This window comes from Zootoca vivipara, chromosome 1 (assembly GCF_963506605.1).
Source record: "Zootoca vivipara chromosome 1, rZooViv1.1, whole genome shotgun sequence".
NCBI classification, from domain to species: Eukaryota; Metazoa; Chordata; class Lepidosauria; order Squamata; family Lacertidae; genus Zootoca; species Zootoca vivipara.
In genome coordinates this window covers 23,335,681-23,357,111 of record NC_083276.1, presented here as the reverse complement: position 1 = coordinate 23,357,111, position 21,431 = coordinate 23,335,681, and the positions used below count along the sequence as shown (strand labels likewise).

Genomic DNA, 21,431 nt, shown 5'->3' with positions numbered 1-21,431 from the left:
AGTAGGTTTAGCATGCTCACATGTTTATCCGCATTGTATGAATGTGGATGCTGGGAGGCAAAAAGCCAAAGGCTTTTCATGATGCAAATGAGCTGCAGTGAGCCTCTGGCTTGTACACTTCCCCCTCCTTCTTCCTCTTCCTGCATAGCTGGGAGGTGGAATTTGAAAGCTTTCACTTCTCTTTGTTTTTTAATTAACTGCAGCTCATCATTTTGTCCAACCCCCCCCCCCAAAAAAAACCCCATGATTTAAATAAGCCAACTTCAAAACATGGGTTATGGATGTTATCGTGTATTTGATTATGAGAAGAGAGTTCTGACATTATATGTAATCAAACTGGCTTAAAAAAAAGATTTTACATTTCCTGGATTGCCGTGTATAATTACTGTACATGGAAAAATAATTTTAGACAATACTCAAGACAATTTTATGTTGTTTAGTTACCCCCAAATAAGTTAAACACTCTGCTGAATGGTAAATCAGCATAGTTATGTCAAAAGATGGATTTTCCCCTCCCCGTCCACTTTCAAGCATGCTTTCAAGCATGCTTTGGGGTAAATCTGACGTTCACATTAGGGTTCACGGAACACTAGAACATAATTTTGTGAATGTTGCATTGGGCAGAGTTAATTCTATTTTCGCATCTCATTATATTAATGTCCCACAATGCACGGGATATACACATTGCCCTGATTTAGATAACCTGAATGCAGCAGAAGGCCGCATGATTGCTGGGATGCTGAATTCTCATCGTTCAGAGAAACAGGTAGGGAATGGGTATGCCTGGCCTCAAATTAGATCTAAAATGTTTCACACGGGACTCAGGATGCCTCTCAGTACTAATCAGTGAGGGAAGTAAAAGAGGGGTGCCAAGACTGTGCATGCAGTGGAATGTGCCAGGGACACAAATGTCACAGAAGTGATTCATTTGTCACCTGCAATTCTCAGGTATATACTTGTACTAAGAAGCACAAACCAGTGTATTCAGAATGTATGCTTATTTTGATGCTTACATTTGGTTGTTGGAACCATTTCAAACATACAGGCACTTACATTTCAAAAATCTAACTCGCCATCTTGTGTGTAATTTTTCCCTGTGTAGATACGATTTTGACACAGGGTTGCTTTCAGAACAAATGATCCCTCATGTGCCTTCTGAGGTGGAACCTGTGGGTGCCTGTATGCATGAATGAATGAATGGATGGACTAGCTGTAAGATTAGCCGGAGAGCAAGAGGTTCAATGAGTCTTATTCTGTGCAAAATAATAATAATAATTGGTAGAATATATCTGAATTATCTATTCACTTTGAAACCACTAAGCGATGCTGTGAAAATGCAATTAATAATTCCTATTGCATCTAATGGCACCCCACAGCTTCATAAATGTATAAACATTAACATGAGCAGCCTGGTCCTCATTTCCAGCACAGCTCTGCAAGCAAACACAGCGATTTATCTTTCATTGAGAACACTTTTATTCACAAGGCAAAAACCAGAGTTAGACTTTTAGGTTGTGGGCAAGGCACTCACAATGTGAGCAAATGTTATTCTGCTCACAGAACTAATTTAATGCTTGTGATACAAAAACACTAAATTAGCCTTGAAGAATGGGTTCACGCATGTCTACTAGCATTCACCAGACATGATTACAACCCAAGCCTTAAAACCAATAGAATTCTGCAGGTCCTAGGAACAAACTTAATTCTTGGGACTTTTTTTGTGAACTAGATAAACCTTTTGCTGGTTTACCTCTTTTATTTTCTATTTTATTTTCACCCATTTAAAAAAATATTATAGTTTAAGAGCTGAAAGGTGGCTTTCATTTCAGTAATAAAATAAGGAGTCTTCTATTTGAGTGAGAGTCAATCCCCAGTACTTAAACATTCATGCTGAAAGTAAACACAGCAATGTACAGCACTAGGTCAGAAATAACACCTCTTGATTACAAATTCAGGATCTTATTGGGAAACTGTACACTGAGCCAAAACTCACTTCTTCCTTTCCATGTGTTTCAGCATCTGGCAGTGAGTGGGAAACAGATGTAGGATATCTGATACTGCAGTAATGTGACTAGACTCAATACATTTGCAGTGCTCCATCCTTCTGATAGACTCTAGTCAGTCAGGTGGACTGTTGTCTGTTTTTATCAGCACCATTTCTCGAAGCATGCTGGACACTGGAGAATGTCTCTTTGCAATTGTGGGGCACTAACGCCTCTTCAGTAGTGTCCTCTTTGGAAGGTCTCCATGTCTCTCAATGTGGCATATGTACACATTTCCAGACAAATATGCTGTATTTTCAAACAGAAAGTAAGAGAAGAAATAAAAGTTAGAGCAAGTTGATAGATTTTAAAAGTAATTTCAATGTATATTTAAAGTTCTTATGCTTGGTTTTTTGCTAGTTCAACATGACTGCTTGTCTTCCAAGCATCTGAGTGTTAGGGTAATTGCCGGCAGGCAGGGCGGCCAACCAGGCAACGACATTATACATGCCAGCCTGTTCCTCTCATCTGCATGCCACTCCTCATTCTTCTTCCCCGACGAGATTCTGTGACTTATGTCCAGAGACACTGAGCACACATTAGCAGAGAAACAACATCAGCAGAAGCTAGGCTCTGGGGTGTGAGTACTAAGCTACTTTATATACAAAATCAGGACAAAGGAAAACATGGCTCCTCTCCTTGCTCTTGGAGAGAAGAGAGAACACAAAAGCATTACAGAACGGAACTTCCACTCACAAGACTCCAACAATCAGTGCTGGAATGTAAAACACAGACATGTGATTAAAACATTCCCACACGTATGCACAGCGAGGGAATGGAATACCAACACTGAGTCCATTTTCAGAAATAGCAGAAAATAATTTACTTTAATCTGTTTTCTTTCTAGCATTTAGATAAAGATTTACATACCTGCTGTCATCTCCGCCAGCACTAACAACATATCTGTCCCCACTTGTAAAACGAATATTAGTCACATGGGCTGAGTGACCTAAAAATCGTTTATGTTTTGCCTTTGAAATAAAACAAAATCTACATGTCATTTTCATTATTTTTAGAATGAGCCCCTAATGAGTCCCACAGTATGCATATTTTTAATCTACCTCCCCCACAACCTGCTGCTACCATCCACATTACTGCCACACTATCCCAATCTCTCCTGACCCTTTAGAAACAGAAGTGTGGTTCAGCAGCTGGATCGATTTAAAGTTTGCAGTGATCCAGCTGCTGAACCACACTTCTGTTTCTATGTAGAGAACTGCAGCACAGTGATACAGCAGTTGCACATGCATTCTTTCATTTGATCTCTCAGTGTTGTGCTCCTCCACTGGGAAACGGCACTCTGGGGCTAGGTTGAATCCAGTCTGCTACTCAACTGTCCACAAAGGGCTGCAACTGCTACTTGTTGCAGGCAGCACCTGGGCATGCAAATCCGCTTACATCTTAGAAGGTGGGACAGCTTTGCAGGCTGGCGCTGCCTTGCCCAATGTTTCCCAATGAGGGGCCTCTGCTGGGGGAATATCAGATGGCGGAGAAGCAAAATGGCTCTCTGGTGGCCAGGAAGTTAGAATTCTAGGCTACCTGCCAAATTGGCCAATGGCCATGTCAGACCTCTTACATCTGGAATCAATAAAGTTGTGGTCTTGAATCTTGACTGGTTTCTTTACTGGGTCAGGTTGGCAGGGTGGCAGCACCTGGGCACGCAACAGCTACTTGCTACAGGTTAATGGCAAGTTGTACAGTATGAATGGAGTCAGGACTGTCCCATTGACTCAAACCATCAAGCAAGCAATGATACTTGTATCTTTCATCTTCAATCTTCAAAGGACTCCAGAGGTCCTGTTGAAGAAAACTAGGTGGCAAAGAAAATTATCCTGCAATTTTCCTTCTCCATTTTTACAGTGGTTCACTTTAGTAAAGGAGCTCTCATAATCTTCAATCAAAAGGTTCTTACAAATTTTTCTGGGCAAGGGAAGTCGAACAGCTTGACCATGCCAAAGTCATCGCCTGTTACAAGGCTGATTCCCGAGTGAGAAACACAGGCACAATTTACATCGGCTTTCTCAGCATGCCTGGACCAGATTCCAACGACTTCATCTCCTAAAATGCTGAAGCAAAGGGTAGGAAGTGGAGCCATTTAAAGAAATATAATTTGATCTAGAGGATTGATGTAATTTTATTTACTTATTTAAAGTGTTTACATAGATCATTTATTCTATTAAGAGTACAGGATGGTGCACAGCAATTATGTCACAGCACAAATAGTGTCAGAAAAACTACTTATACTTCCATAAAACAGGAATCGCATAAATTTGGGCAGGAAATGATATGACATATTTTAAGTAAGCTACAGTATATCTGGATTTACCTGGTCCAACTGGCCCATGTTATTCTATCAATCACAGTTTGATCCAGGAGCTGTTTTCCTGAAGGCACTTCATAAACTTGCCTTTTGTAAGACCCAGTAGAGACCTATAAGAATTAGTATAGAGTGATACAATTGCAGATATTCTGATGATATTTTTGTCTTGAAATACGTTTCTGCTAAGGAGCAAATAGGTCAACATATCAAGAGATACTAATCAATATAATTGTCAAAATCAACAGTAAAACTGTTGGTGTATGTACCTGGTCCTATGCTATGCTGCCAATCATCCTATTCTTATTGGCTTTGGTTTTTGCTTGAGCCTTGTCACGGTAACAATACTTAACAGAATATTCTAGGAATATAAAAAGTACGTAGTGCACTTCTACAACACAACACAAAAGCTGAAATGTCTTTAAACTGGTTCAAACATAATGGCAGCTTCTAAGTGAATAACTTGGAGCCAATATCAAGTTTACAGTGGCACCATTCATGAGAACCAGCACCCTTGCATGGAGGTTGCAAATGTGGGTGCTGGCTATTGGCATGATAACAATGGCTTGGAAAAGGGTTCACAAATTACACAGATCCTGGTGGCCTGGTAGACACATGGAAGCACTGGTGCTTACAAACAGAAGCTTCGCTTAACTGTGCTTCTATGTTGCAAGTCCATTTGCAGCATTTCGCCTTCCCAATGTGCTCTTTGTTATGTCTGAGCCAAAACTGTGTAACACATGAAACAAATAGGAGTTTTTATTTCCTGGACATAATCTAACCATCAGTTCCACTTACATGTGAGAGGTGATAAACAGAATAAGATATTGGAAATAATAATAATAATTAGTAATTTAATATTTATACTGCCCTTCATCCAAAGATCACAGGGAAGTTTAAAATATAAAAACACAAGAATACATACCATAGTAATAAACAAAAGCAATACCCCACCCCCCACCCCCGGTTTAAAAGGGCATGTTTATGAAACAAGTTTAAATTAATAAAAAAATAAAAACTCCCAGTTATATTTACCTGAAGATAACAGCTATCTGCTGAAAAATCCATTTGAATTACAAAACTAGGAATGTCTTTGCAGTAGCTAGCTCGGTTAAGAGTAGGCCCCAATGTCAGGTCATAAAAATCCACTGCATTTTCACTGGAACCCACTGCTAAATAATGAGAATCTGGACTGAACCTATGTAGATAAACAGGTTAAATGAGATCTTGCTGGTGACATTGCATTAAAGAAATCTCAGAATGTTTTTTTTTATTTACTTTTTATGCCATATGTTTTGTAAAATGATTGTGGTATAAAGTGGAGCAAAGATTTAAAGCATATGCTATATAAATATGAAATAAAAGACATTTTATTTCATATCTATATAGCATATGCTTTAAATATTTTCTCTGCTTTGCCCTTCCCCCTCATATTGACTGGCAGAGATGTGCAGCATTGGGAAGCCAGATCAGCAACGCAGACCCACCCCACCCCATTGGCTGCTACTGGTTGTGTGTCTTAAACGGGCCTAAATCACTCTGTTCCCTTCAAAAATGGTGACAGGCAGCAATGTGCACACAGTACATAGTTAAGCTATGGAATTCACTACCACAAGATGTTGTGATTTCCACCAATTTGGATGGCCTTAAAAAGGAGTTTACACAAATTCATGGAGGATAAGGCTGTGAACTTCCAGTATCATAGAATCATAGAATTGGACAAATAAAAGTCATCTAGTTCAACCCCCTGCAATGCAGGAATGACCCATGACCCTGAGATTAATAGTGATTTGCTGGGGACATGACTGGACAGAGTGCAGTCCCATTCATGTCCTTGTGGACTTCCCATAGGCATCTGGTTGGCCACTGTGAGGACTGAATGCTGGAATAAATGGGACTTTGGTCTAATCTAGCAGGGATACTCTTAGGTTCTTAATGCTGCATCCTCATGCATGCACATCCACCATGTCCAACAAGATGTGGATATAATTTTTAGAGAATCCAGAACCACAGCAGGTAAGGGAACATGATCTCTCACCTGATGTCCTGAATGGCTGATCTTCTGTCCCTTTTCTTCCCCCATATTTTCAGAGAGTTCACTAACAAGATGATAAATTCTCCATTTTTCATGCCAATAGCCACCATGTCGCCCTCTGGACTATAAGACACAGTGCGTGCTGCGTGGCCCAAATTTACTTTGTTCACCATCTTCTGTGAGAATTGGTTTTTAAAAGGAAGCACAATTAAATGTTTCCATTTATGTACAATGAATATAGCACAGCAAGATTATGTCATGATTATTTTTTTTAGCTCTTACGTTTACTTAATTCCTGGAAATACATTTAAAAAAAAATATGTACAAGTTTTCTCAGTGGATTTATTTTTAATGTATAATTTTTCTAAACAATTATATAGTCTTACTGTAATTTTTATACCTACTTTATCAGCAATATCCCAGAGTCTGACTGTCCCATCTTCTGCAGCAGAAAGGAAAACATCACGAGAAGGGTGTGTTGCTAGTCCCCAGATAGGCCCATCCATGTGACCATTAATTAGAATGTTACATGCTGCATTTTTCTCTCCAACTTCTATTATTTCAGCATTCTTTGTCCCAACAAGAATTTTCCCCTGGAACAATTTCAGTTAATGAAAACTATTTTTAAAAATAGCATCTGTTGATGAGGGGTAACATGAATCTATGCATAATAACTTAGAAATCATGAAGATATTTTCACTAAAGAAATTGTTGAAATCATGAAAGTATTAAATACTAGGGGGGCAGGATCCTTGCTCACTCTGATTGCCATTCTCCTACTATTTCCCCCATGTTAACCCCTGAGCTTCCCTTGCAACTACTAAGCTCCCGTTTCACCTTTTCAGCCCTATTTCTGAAGCCCCTTTGTACTCCTATTTTCACCTTCATACTCATTTCCATGCTTCTTCCTCCCTCCTTGTTTTTCACACCCCTTTGCACTGCCTGATTTTCACCTCTACCTCCTTCTCCCACCTTTTTTCAAGTGTCCCTTGCACACAGACCATCCCCATTTCCATGCCTCTTCCTCCTCTCTTCTATTTTGCAGCCCACCCCCATTTGCAAACACATTCTCATTTTAAACATTGGGAAAGATTTGAGTAGATCAAGAAGGGCATTGGGAAAGACTGTGCTGTACCCATGTTAGCTTTTTGGTGCTAGCTTGTGCTTCTGTGTTGTAGACATATCCGTTCTTTCTGCTTGTTAAAACTTAAAGAACAAAAAGATAACCCTCATTGTTCCTCTGTTATGTACTGAGCTGAATCCTAGAACAATAGGATTCAGAATCAGCGGGAGCTACCCAATCCAACTCCAGGTGGAAGTGAATCCGCAACCTGATTGGCCTGCTGGAGCAGCCAATCAGGCGGCTGGCAGAAGCGAATCTGCTACCTGATTGGCCTGTAGGAGCAGCCAATCAGGCTGCAGGCAGAAGTCAATCCACAATATAATTGGCCCACAGGTGTAGCCCTGAAGTAGCCAATCACGCAAGGCCCATTGTGTAAATAATGTATATAAGCAGATGGTTTTGGGAAAAGAGCCATTCTTCTTCTCCTCTTCTCCTTGATGACTATGAGCTGAATAAAGAGCATGAAATTCACTCTCGACTCCGAGTACATTTCACTGGCGACGAAGGTGGGATCCTGCTGAGCTGACCGCCACCACGCACTGCACCGCAGCACCGCCACCTGCTGCACCGCTGCATCGCACTGTGCATCCAGGCTTCAGCTCCAGGACCCAAGGAACCCAGAATGGCAACCGACAGCAGCTTCTCGCCATTCAAACCAGCATCAGGAGACTGGGAAGGGTACGCCGCCCGTTTCAACTTCCTCCTGCAAGCGAAAGAAGTCACCAACGATGCCATGAAGAGGGCGACATTCTTCAGCGTCTGTGGAGAGGAGACGTTTGAAATCGCCCGGGCTCTCCTTGCACCGAGAGATGTCGCTACCGTCTCTTACAAAACAATAATGGAACGGCTGAAGGAGCACTTCTCACCACAGCCCTCGGTGGTAGCTTGCCGAAATGCCTTCTACGCAAAGCGGCAAGCCCCGGGGGAAACCATAACTGGGTTTGTGACCTCCCTCCGCCAAGCCGCCCGGCTATGCAACTTCTCAGAGTTGGAGAACATGCTTCGTGACCGCCTCGTCGGTGGCCTGAGGGACGAGATGTTGCAACGACGCCTCTACGCCAAAAAAGACCTCACGTTCCAGATTGCTCTGGAGGAAGCCCTGGCAACCGAAGCCGCCGAGAGGTCAACGCAAGAGGCACGACCGGCCCCGCCATCCCAACCGAGGGTCTACCACGAAGACCTCACCGACGAATCCGAATCTGACAGGGAGGAAGTACACCGAGTACAGCGGCGCACTCAAGCAGCACACACACCACAGCAGCCTCGACGAGAAGGAGGGAACTGTGCAAGCTGCGGGGAGAACCACGAGAGGAGGACCTGTCGTTTCCGCAACGCAGAGTGCAGGCAGTGCAGAAAATTGGGACACATCGCCCGGGTGTGTCGGGCTCGACTCACCCGTCGACAAGCATCAGATGACCGACCCAGGAGCCCCAGGTCACACGGCACCATGCACCAAGGCAACTCGACGGAGATCACGGACTACCAGGTATTCCAGTTGCCCCATCCCAGCACAGAGAAAATTTATATAGAGGTACAGATAGAGGGAGCCCCATGCCGCATGGAGCTGGACACGGGTTCAACTCTATCCATAATCTCGGCCCGAACATTAAGGGAACTGTGCCCTAATGGGGGTCCCAAACTAAGGCCGGCCCCATTCACCCTCCGGGACTTCCAGAAACGTAAGGTCCCTACAATGGGGGTGGGGACCTTCAGGGTGCAATATCGAGGGCGAAAGCAACAATTGGACTTGCTGGTAGTTAAGGGCCCCTACGTTAGCTTACTGGGACTGGCATGGTTTGGACCTCTGGGGCTAGCCGTTACCGGGGTGAACCGCACTAGCTTACAAGTGGACGTGGACGCCATATGCAAAGAGTTTCCAGGGGTTTTCGATGGGGCATTGGGACGATATACAGGACCCCCCATTGCCCTACAGCTAGACCCCGCTGTACGACCCATCAGGCACAAGGCCCGCCGGGTCCCGTTCGCCCTGAAACCCCGCATAGACGAGGAATTGGACCGGCTCGTGGAGCAAGGAGTGCTGGAGCCGGTGCCCAACGCCCCCTGGGAAACTCCAATTGTCACACCCGTCAAGCCTAACGGTTCGGTCCGCATCTGTGCAGACTACAAATGCACCATAAACAAGGCTCTCACGGCCCATGCATACCCAGTGCCAGTGGTCAGCCATGTCCTCGCCACCCTGGCTGGGTCAAAAATCTTTGGCAAACTGGACTTGGCCCAAGCGTATCAACAGTTGCCTGTGGACGAAGCCACAGCAGAGGCTCAGACGATTGTGACGCACAGAGGGGCATTCAGAGTAAAGCGGCTGCAATTTGGCGTTAGCGTGGCACCAGGCATATTCCAGAATTTAATGGACTCTCTCCTTAAAGGGATTCCTGGCGTCACCCCTTTCTTCGATGATGTACTGATCGCCGGGCCCACACCAGAGGAATTTGAGGACCGCCTCCGCTCCGTCCTGCACCGTTTCCAGACGGCGGGCCTCAAGGTGAAGCGGGAAAAGTGTTTACTGGGAGTGCCGCAGGTGGACTTTCTGGGATTTAAGGTGGACGCAGAAGGGGTCCATCCAACCGGTGACAAGGTACGGGCCATTTGTGAGGCCCCAGCGCCCAAGAGCAAGCCCGAACTTCAGTCATTCTTGGGACTATTGAACTTTTACCATGCCTTCCTTCCCCATAAGGCAGCGGTAGCGGAGCCCCTACACAGACTCCTAGATAAAAGGGCCCCTTGGGTGTGGGGCCAGCGACAAAGGGCCGCATTCCAGGCAGTCAAGGACTTGCTCGTCTCGAACTCGGTCTTGGCACACTTCGACGAGAGGCTGCCAGTGGTGCTGGCATGCGACGCCTCTCCCTATGGCATCGGCGCTGTCCTGGGACACCAACTCCCGGATGGAAGAGAGGTGCCGGTGGCATACTTCTCCCAGACGCTTGCTGCAGCCGAACGAAACTACTCACAGATTGACAAGGAGGGTCTGGCAATCGTGAAGGGCGTAAAAAAATTCCATGATTTCTTGTACGGGCGGCCCTTTACCATAGTGACTGACCACAAGCCGTTGCTTGGCCTGTTTGCCCCCGAGAAGCAGACCCCCCAAGTGTTGTCTCCACGTGTCCTCAGGTGGTCAATTTTCCTTGCCGGCTACCAGTATGCACTAATCCACCGCCCTGGGAAGGCGATGGGCCACGCAGACGCCCTCAGCAGGCTACCACTACCAGAAACAGGCCCCGACCCAGCGCCTGCGCAAGAGGTTATGACCCTGGAGCTGCTTCCCGACCGACCCATTCAGGCACAAGAAGTTGCGCACCATTCCACAAAAGATAGGGTCATCTCCCGGGTCCTGGACTGGGTGTGGCGAGGATGGCCCAGCAGCAGCCCCGGGCCAGAATTCGCCGGCTACACAAACCGCAAACATGAACTGTCGGCCCACAAGGGGTGCCTGTTATGGGGAAGCAGGGTTGTTGTTCCCCAGCCCCTCCGCAAAAGGGTCCTTACAGCCCTACACGAGACACACCCAGGGGTAGTGAGGATGAAGGCCCTTGCCAGGAGTTATGTGTGGTGGCCGGGGATTGACAGAGAGATAGAGGCCTGGGTCCAACACTGCCAGACCTGCCAAGAATCCCGCCCGGATCCCCCAAGGGCCCCAGTCCAGCCCTGGGAGTCCGCCCGACATCCATGGTCACGCTTGCACGTGGACTTCGCTGGCCCCTTCCAGGGAAAAACATTCTTCATAGTGGTGGATTCCTACACCAAATGGCTGGAGGTCGCACTGGTACCGTCCACTTCTACGGCGGCAGCCATCCGGGTACTACGTAAGCTTTTTGCAACCCACGGGCTCCCTGACACCCTCGTCTCGGACAATGGAACCGCATTCACGTCAGAGGAGTTCCAGACCTTCACAGCGCAGAACGCCATCCGCCACATCCGCTCAGCACCATTCCACCCTGCCACCAATGGCCAAGCGGAGCGCATGGTGCGGACCACCAAGGACAGCCTCCGCCGCATGACACAAGGGGACTGGGAATACCGCCTTGCCGCATTTCTTCTAGCACAGCACAGCACCCCAAGCACAACGACGGGCCGGAGCCCAGCTGAACTACTAATGGGCCGGCGCCTTGCAACTAGACTGGACCGACTTCACCCCGACAGAGCTCAGGATGAGGTAGTGGTGGGGAAAGGCAGGAACCCCCGGACATTTGTGGCCCAGGACGCAGTGTACGCAAAGAATTTTGGGGCAGGCCCAGCATGGGTACCCGCCACAGTCACCAAGGTGACCGGTCCCGTGTCGTACGAGGTACTAACGGAAGGGGGGCAATGTTGGCGCCGCCACTGCGACCAGCTACGGCGACGATTCCCAGGAGGAACCCGGGAGGAGAGCGGGACAGAGGGGTCCCAAGGGGACAGCAGGGCAGTGAGGCCTGTAGAGCGAGAGGGGTGGGCAGGGGAAGCAGAAGCAGTAGGCACAGAGGGGCGCCCCGAGGCTGGAAGGACACCGGAACCAGAGCCACAACCTAGTGGTTCAGTGGCGCCAGACCAGACAGCCCCGGCACAGCCAGCAGCCTCGGAACACGAGCCAGAACCAGAACCCCTGACCAAGGAACACCCCAGGCCACAACGCACACGGAGGCGGCCAGCAGACCTTGGGGACTACGAATGCAACTTCCCGGGCAGGACTGGAACTTAGAGGGGAGGGGTGTTATGTACTGAGCTGAATCCTAGAACAATAGGATTCAGAATCAGCGGGAGCTACCCAATCCAACTCCAGGTGGAAGTGAATCCGCAACCTGATTGGCCTGCTGGAGCAGCCAATCAGGCGGCTGGCAGAAGCGAATCTGCTACCTGATTGGCCTGTAGGAGCAGCCAATCAGGCTGCAGGCAGAAGTCAATCCACAATATAATTGGCCCACAGGTGTAGTCCTGAAGTAGCCAATCACGCAAGGCCCATTGTGTAAATAATGTATATAAGCAGATGGTTTTGGGAAAAGAGCCATTCTTCTTCTCCTCTTCTCCTTGATGACTATGAGCTGAATAAAGAGCATGAAATTCACTCTCGACTCCGAGTACATTTCATCCTCCCTTTCCAATCTAATTAGACCTCTTGCATTGCTTTAAACCACCACTTTCTCTCTTTCAGTGTTCCTCCATCTCTTCTTTGCTCAAACCTCTCCTGTTGTGAAAACTGCCACTTTTCTGCTCTCATTGTTCCTCCTTTCCTTCTCTCCCGTCCTCAATACTTTCATGCAGCAGAGAGGATCTCAATATTGCTAGAGTACTGCCCAAGTCAAGAAACAGCAGCGAAAGGTACAACAACGAAACTAAATACCAAAAATTTTCAACATGCGTATATGCTTCCTCAACATGCTGTGAAGCTCACCAGTCTGAATTGCTTTAAATGGGGATTTGACAAAATTCATGGAGTAGCTACTAATCCTAATGGCTATATGCTACCTCCACAGTCAGAACACTGGACTACATAAGCCTTTTATCTAACAGGCTCTTCTTATCTAATATTTGAATAGAATTTTAACAGCTAAAATTGAGAGTAAACATGCTATGATGCTTAGAAACAAACAGAAATGATAGGTTGCTGACAAATAAGCAAATATGATATAAAACCAATATGAATCAGCATGATAGATGTTGTCATCTCTTTAAGGAGACCAGCACTTACTTTGCCTCTGCAGACAGAGCGAACACAGTCAATTATCTGTCCTGTCTCTAATCTGAAGGCACGACACCGCCTTAGCTCCTGATCCCATAGTTTAACTGCTCCACCTTCTTTTGATCTAGTGAAAATAAAGAAACATTATAGAAAGAATAGATAAAATCGCTCAATGTAAAATGCATGTGTTCAAATCCCATATTCTTTTCATTAAATGGATATCACAGTTGAGGTTCACAAATGAATAATTAAAACCGGTATTTTAAAATATACAATATTATGTCAGTTTTGCTATCCACAAACTATTTTGCAATGGTTTTAGCTTACTTAACAGTATGTATTTTTTAGATTTCCACATTTGTCATAGTTGTTAAGCACATGTTTACTATTTTGTAGAAGCTTCTGTTATTTTAACTATTTCATGTCACATTGTAGTTAAGGCTAATATGCTAGTCAGTGAGAGCATGGCTGCTCAAGTTTTCACTTCCTTGACTTGGGTATTCATTCCCCTAATCTTAGACATAATCTACGGTAGTACTGTACATGCTTAACTCTTTTCTATGTGAGAGAAAATGACCGAGGATATTCCTTACTTTATAATACATTTTGTTGCAGTAAGAATATAGGAAAACATAAAAAATACAAGATTATTTCTGAAAGTCAGTCACTCACTTTGAAATGATTACTTTTCTGAAAGGCCTAGAGAAGATTGAGTAAACCATGCAATACTAGTGGGAAATAGGTAAAATCATTGAATTCAGTTTCCTGTTTTACTCATTGTAAATACTGTAATTAGGTAGGGAATTTTTCTAACATTTAACAAGAGTTGCCATGGCTGCTGTGTCAGTAAAAGCCACTACTTGCTCTGCTACAGCTAATATAGATAAATAGGTTTAGGCTGTCAATTTACTTATGTACAAATAGTGAATTGTATATACTTAAAAGTAAAACTACCACAGTGTAATTTACTTCAACACATTTATGCATTCATTAATATATTTGTAAAATGTATCTGTAAGAAAACTGGACTCACGGCCTCTCCTTGCCTCCTGTTACAATTAAGCCATCTCTTAGTGTTGTGTACATTGCAAATATAGGCCCATTGTGAGCTTTGCCTACAATTCGATTCAGTATATGTTCTTTCCAAACACACACATCTCCACTGATTGTACCTGTAAATGTCAAATTATTCTGAAAAGGAGGGAGGGAATGTGTTCATCATATGATTTTAAAAGGGGGAAAATGCATATATTTATAATGAAACTACAGATGGTGCAGAGCACAGTGGACAGAATACTAACTGGGGTTAACTGCTACAAGCATTTTGTACCAGTTCAAAATATCTTCAGCAAAATGATTTATGTTCTCAGTTCAAAATATTGGTCTTACAGTTGGCCTGGAATCAAAAAACTACCTTCTCCCATAAGAACTTGTCTGCCAATTAAGATTGTCCTCGATGGCCCTTGTGCAGGTTTTCCCATTCTCAAAGCCAGGTGAAATGTCATTTTCTCTGGTAGTATCAATATGGATCTCCCTCCCCAGAAAGGTTTGCCTTGCACCTTCTTAACAGTTTTTTTTAGGTGTCAGGAGAAGTCTGTCCTGTTTTGTTGCACTTCAGTAGCTTTCTAATGGTACTGCAGATTTTCTCTTAATTACCGTTTATTCTGTTTTTATGTGAGTTTTATGCTGGTTCTGATTAGATTTTATTGTATCTGTATTTAAAACTGCCTTAGACCATTCTGGCAACATTCGAACATCATTTAATAAACAAACAAACAAACAAACAAACAATGTTCTGTGTTTATAATATAGTGAAAAGAAAGGTTCAGATCTGGAACTCAACTAAGGTTTCAATCAGATTCTAGTAATTATGGATGCAGCACAAGATTGGTAACTGCTCATAAAATATTCACTCCAGATCTAGTCTTTATCAGAGAAGTCTGAATCACTACTAGTACCTCAGCACCCTCAAATGTTTTTAAAAATATTTTTTCTAAATAAATCAGTTTTTCTAAATATACAAAATATCTGCATTGGAAGGCGAAGTGTTTAAAGACTATTCAACAGCTTCCAAAATCCATAATGCAACTTACGTTTGAGCTGCTTAGTCTTTAAAGCAGTAAAGGCAGTCATAGTTTAATGAAAACATGTAAAAAGAGTAACTGTAGTAAAGAGTATGTTTATTTACTTACAGCTCCAAATGCTACAGACAGCATAGTCTGCATTCTTGCATCTTCTATTGAACTTGTCTGTCCTTTTTTACTTAGAAGTGCTCTTCCAGCAAGTGTCCAGAATCTCACATGTTTTACTCCTACTGAAACAAATTGTGTGTCGGAGTCAGGCCTGAATTCTGCTACAAAAATACGCTGATTATGACCAGCTCTACTAGCGATTTTGGCACCTAATAGGAAGAATTAATTGTAATTTAAATTCACATATGCACAATTGTATTGTACCAGTAAGTAGTGATTAATGAACAAGATAAATGTGTTTTAGACAAACAAAACACCTTCCTACCTTCCTGCCACTTCCAAATGGTAATGGTATGTTCAGGATCCAGCCCTACAGACAGAAGAAGCTTGCCAGTGGCACTAAAACTGACTGAACAAACGCCTTTTGAATGGTAGCATCGCAAAACAGACAATGTCTGCTTATTCATTGCATCCCATACGTGAATACAAGGTGCTGTAGCTGTACAAACATAAGAACACCAGTAAATTATTTTGTTGGTTAAAGCTTATAGGATTTGTAACACTTAAATAATTCAACTAACTTTAGTTAAAAGAACAAAACCTGAAATTATAATCTTGCTTTCTGAAGCCAACACTGCAAAAAGTGCCCATTTGGGAAGATACTACCCAAATCTAGAAAAGAAACATCTAACAGCAGAACCTTCTTCTTAAGTCTCATTCAGTTACTCCTTAACACAAGAACAAAAAACTGAATTTTAGGTTATCTATATAAAATTATATACAACCTTATATTTGTTTAATGACAAGGGAACAAAGCATGAATACAGACTGCAATTCACAACTTTACAATTTAGACTGCAATCCTAACTGCACTTACCAGAGAGTAAGCCCCACAGAATTCAATAGGACTTACTTCCAAGAAGACAGAGTGAGGCCTGTACTGTTAATCTAATTTTTAAAATGAACTTATCTCTGGTCTTTAGATATGGGCCATCCTGAACTTATTAAACTATTTATGAAATAGGAATCTTGGTCTAAGATTCTGGTCCTGAATATGCTCTGCTGGCAGGACCTCCGTACACATTGAATTTGCTTTACATTACAGATAGGTAGCCGTGTTGGTCTGACGTAGTAAAATAAAAAATAAATAAAAATCCTTCCAGTAGCACCTTAGACCAACTACGTTGGTCATAGGTATGAGTTTTCGTGTGCATGTACACGAAAGCTCATACAGTGGTGCCTTGCTAGACGAATTTAATTCGTTCCACAGGTCTTTTCTTATAATGAAAAATTCATCTAGCGAATCCCATAGGAATGCATTGAATTTGTTTTGATTTTTTTTTTGCCCATAGGAACGCATTAATTGAATTTCAATGCATTCCTATGGGAAACCGTGATTCGCTAGACGGATTTTTCGTAAAACGAATTCGTCTAGCGAGGCAACCTCCGCTAGAAAAAACCTTTCGTTAAGTGGAAATTTCGTTAAGCAGGGCATTCGTTAAGCGAGGCACCACTGTACCTATGACAAACTTAGTTGGTCTCTAAGGTGCTACTGGAAGGATTTTTTTATTTTTGTTTTGAGGTAATACATTGTATGAATGCCAGATAGGAATGCAACACGTCATCTGTGCAATAAAGTATAGATATCTATATATGGTACAGGGGCATTCATGGGTGGTAAGAGTCTGTAGAAGACTGAAATATATGAGGGAAAATGTTTTCCAGTGCATTTTTCAGCACTACACAATCCCAGGCCACACTCTGCCAGTTCTGAAATGTACTTGATGCTGTTTTGGAATGTGACAATGGTCAACAAGGACCACAGTGGAAATCTAAAAGGCTGGGCTTCTATCCTCATCCCTTGTCCTAGAAGGAACATACTATGCTGAGACATAGTATCTAACACAAGTGGCACAAGACATTATAATCAAGGGAGCCGCATAGATAAGAGTTCAGAAACAACAACAACTGCTCTACATAGGCAAGCATGTGCATTATCCTTTTCTGTCAGCTGTTTGATACACAACTATGTAATATGACTACCTATTCATGCAAGATGAAAACAACTATACAAGATCACAGCTGAGACTATGACTTTCAAAGGAACATAATGATATTTCACAAAATGGATTGATAGCACTGATAAGCATTCTGGATGGCTGGTAAAAACTGCATGACAATACAGTAAATGTGAAAGATGATTTATTTATTAACTCAGTCACCAAGGCCTCTTGAGTGAAAAGCTAAACAAAATAATATTTATAACAGAAACATTTGCTGTCAGCCCCAATGATTTTCCAGAAACTGAATTAATTTAAAGTTATATAAATAAGAAAATAGGTTATAAAATGTTCTATCACTTATCAAAACACTGGGGTGGTTGTGGTGGGTATAATACAATAAACTTTAAAATTTGTTAAAATTATTCTTTGACTTCATCTAAAATCTTGCATATTTATATCTTGTTGAATTTTGTGTTTAGTGCTAATGTTGTAGCATTTGATATCATGGAAATATATTCAATTAACCTACCTACAGTACTGTGCGTAATGTCAAAAAACCTAGTTATACCTGAAGGTGTTAAAATTTAGTTTCCCTTACCTGACATATCTGCTGAGTCTCCTGTAATGGAAAAGCAGCAGAAAAATAATTACAACCAGAATGAAAATGATAACTAAAATATATGTGGTATAAGAACAAGTTTTGGTTTCAGAATTGTTGTCTAACAATATGAACTCTGTGGCAGGTATATTAAATGGGAACTTACTATCCATATGTAGTTAGTTGTTATTGCTTCCAATAACAGAATATACAGAGTGGCACGGAGATCCCTTTTCTTGAACAATGTTTAGTTAGAAATTACACAAACTTGAGTGATGTTGAATTCTCAGTTGTATGGAGAGCAAAATTGTTTGGTTAGAGATGGTTTAAAATAATCTTTCTTTCAACAGTTGTGAAAAACCAGCAGAGGACTATGTGTAATGCCATGGTTTCACATTACATGAGTGAGCCTTGGACTCATCTACTTTCTTTTCCTTATCCCTCTCTCCCCTTCTGCATTAAGATCCAGTTAGTAATTTCTTATTTAAAATAGGTCACAGTTTGCTGAATGGTGGTTTACATTTGTGCTCTAATCCAGAATTGGTAGGCTAAACACAGTTTTCTGTTCAGACATGATGGCAAATTATTATTTGTGCTAAACAGGAAGTAGGTAATCAAACCTGAGCCTGCGAGGGCTGGAGACATGGGGAGGAAGAACACATGTCCACAGCACATTCCTGATCCTCCTAATCCGTGTTTTGTTAGATCTTAACCAACTCAGTGTGTTTGTAAAAAGTATCAACATCCAAAAACGTAGATCCAGCAATGACCACTGTCATAATTACCACTCTTAACATATTTTCTGTGATATTAAGTTCATAGTTCAGATCCAGATTCTATATGTGAATGCAGAAGGAGATCTCAAGGATGCAGGTTCAACACTCATTTAAATGAAATGAGCAGATCTACTTGTACATTCTTTTAAAGAAGCCTCCCTCTCTTGAATGAGAAGTACGGTATAGGGAATTCTGTGCATACACTGGTGCACCTACTCTCAGAATCAATTGCTGGATCATGACATCTACCTTAAACTTGTCATTTAAACCATATCATGTTTGGATTTGAGAATCTTCCAGACTGCAGTTCAAAATTCCATCTGTTCTAACTAAATACCTTGTATTCTGGTACATATTTAGCATCATTTTAAATCAAATTGCAGAAATACTTTCCTACCCCAAATTATATGATTAGCTTTTGGCAATCGTTTTGTACAAAAGGGAGCACTTTCATCCCTGCACAACTTTAATCAACCCATTTGACAATTTGTTCTGATTACTGTGCGCTGGATTGTTTATGATCACTGCTTTTCAATTAGTGCACTTTTGATTTTAATTTTGTTACATATTTTGAAAGCTCAATCTTTTTATATTATCTTCAAAAGTGTACTGTATATTTTCCTCTTCGTTTCTCCTAAATAAGTGAATGATCATTAATGTCTATTGAAAACAGTATAATGCTGTAACAGACAATACTTTATCACATAGCTGCACTGGGTGCATGGTAGAAGAAGAAGAAAAAATCCAGCCCTTAGCACTTGGCAGGATGTTACAGAGGACCACGTTATCCTAGGGTGGCAGAGTTTGCAGGATTGTTTACTAGTCCATGGGCTCAGGATTAATGTGAAGGTACACTTCTATAGTTTCTCAGTCTTCACAGAAGATATTGTGGAGTTTGTACACAATGCATCTATCTGCAAAGCTCACAGACCTGCTTTGCACCCCTAGGGGTCCCTGCATTCCTTCCTCCCTCTCATAGCAATGGGCATTTTGCTGTGTTGTGTATGCTGGACATGATAGTGTACATTGTGGCAGGTGTGAAAACAAAAAAGAAAATGTTTTGTGATTAAATGGGGCTCAGTAGTTTTAAAAATCATTTTGATAAATCTGCAATAAAATATAGCATTAGCATCCTTAAGCATCAATGTGTTTTAAAAATAATTTTCAGTGCTACAAGAAAATATATAATTGGCACAGGTAACTGAGTAACATTCATACAAACAGAAGCAGCATAAGCAAATGCTTTCTTCTATCTATGAATTCACATAACTAACTGTTCATGCATATGTATTAATTTCTTTTTTAAAAAATACAAACATACCTACTTGGCCAGTTGCCACAAGGTTGGTAAACTTGGGGTGCTGATTTATAGTGAGGCACAAAATATCATCATTATGTTCCTGGTAAAAAGATTGAGAGCCTACAGAGACAAATACAGTATATTATTTAAAGTACAAATATCACATCTATGAGGGGGAAAGAAAAAAAGAAAGAAAAGAAAAACACTGTATCAATGCCAGATGGAATCTACTGTGTATGTTTCCTACCTGTTGCCACATTGTACAGAATTCCAACAGATGCAGTGTGATAAATTATATCAGCACCATCATTCAAATAGTGCACATTGTTTCTGCCATCTCTACCACGATAGCCAAACACCAGCTCCAGCACTAGATCCTAAGAAAACAGATTTATGATCACCACAAGTTTCTTTGTGAATAAAAGCTATTTCATGATTTCATCTTTGAACAGCACTGTACAAGCTGTTTAATGAATTTAATGTTTTCTTTTAATAGTGTTCCAAAGCATCAAGAAGAATCCTATAACTAACTTCACCACTTATATATTGGGAGCAAACAGGGAATATTCTGCTTGCAGTATTGACCAGCCCACAAGTTTACCCCCCAATTCTGATTTTATTCTGCCAGTCTGTCTGGACTATTGAAAAATCCCTTTAAATAGATGCAGAATAAATTATCACTTATTCTGCCTGTTTGTCCACAAGGCATTTGTTTACAGAAGCTGATTAATTAAATTTATATTATACCCCATATAGTTGGCTATAATGAAGTTTAAATGAGAATGTTAATAGGAATAGCAAGTTTTCTTACCTCTATAGGTCTCTTTTTTTTGCCAACATTATTTGTCTGAAGTTTTTCAGGCTGAGGCAATGCCCTACTAACTGGTGGTCTGAAACAAAGAACTGTGAATAAGAAAAGGTTGTCCGTCACCCATTCAGTACTAAAACAGCATCTTCTGAACTGTCGCCTGGGTAGAGAAAGCTGTAAGATACTTAGCTAGGACAGCCTTATAAATAAACCCTTAAAGTTATTACCCTACAAAGAAATGATACCAGTCTGCCGGGGGCTGGCAAAGAAGGGACAGAGAGGTTCATTTCTATATTGATTGAGGAGGAAGAGGCTACCCTCCTCCAGCAGTACCAGTTGGGTACAGTGAAGTCAACAGAGTGCTCCATCTCTTTTGGACCCGCTCAGTTACTCACCTGCATGGGATTCCATTCACTCTTGTGTGTGCAATTCCTGGTCACCAATGGCCACCAGACAGACACGTGCTTAAAAACAAGGCTGTGCTTGTACCAAAGGGACCATTTTATAAACAGTTATTTTATTATGTATATTTTATTACTTCTTTTGATCAATGCTGTATATTTCCA

The 21,431-nt window shown here is 42.2% G+C and overlaps 1 protein-coding gene across 1 annotated transcript in view; it reads right to left on the bottom strand.

Annotated features, from left to right (window-relative positions):
* Positions 1 to 230: 230 nt before the first annotated feature.
* The window catches only part of EML5 (EMAP like 5), a 92,482-nt gene continuing 71,281 nt past the window's right edge, over positions 231 to 21,431 (bottom strand). The window contains exons 29-43 of the mRNA XM_035107512.2: positions 20,869 to 20,947; positions 20,305 to 20,434; positions 20,079 to 20,177; positions 17,982 to 18,002; positions 15,706 to 15,879; positions 15,381 to 15,589; positions 14,222 to 14,379; positions 13,198 to 13,312; positions 6,799 to 6,987; positions 6,398 to 6,570; positions 5,395 to 5,557; positions 4,369 to 4,472; positions 3,955 to 4,108; positions 2,913 to 3,013; positions 231 to 2,291 (exon numbers count right to left, since the gene is read on the bottom strand). Coding sequence (XP_034963403.1) covers positions 2,255 to 2,291; positions 2,913 to 3,013; positions 3,955 to 4,108; positions 4,369 to 4,472; positions 5,395 to 5,557; positions 6,398 to 6,570; positions 6,799 to 6,987; positions 13,198 to 13,312; positions 14,222 to 14,379; positions 15,381 to 15,589; positions 15,706 to 15,879; positions 17,982 to 18,002; positions 20,079 to 20,177; positions 20,305 to 20,434; positions 20,869 to 20,947 — 1,906 coding nt within the window. The 3' untranslated portion in view covers positions 231 to 2,254. The remainder of the gene's footprint in view (positions 2,292 to 2,912; positions 3,014 to 3,954; positions 4,109 to 4,368; positions 4,473 to 5,394; positions 5,558 to 6,397; positions 6,571 to 6,798; positions 6,988 to 13,197; positions 13,313 to 14,221; positions 14,380 to 15,380; positions 15,590 to 15,705; positions 15,880 to 17,981; positions 18,003 to 20,078; positions 20,178 to 20,304; positions 20,435 to 20,868; positions 20,948 to 21,431) is intronic.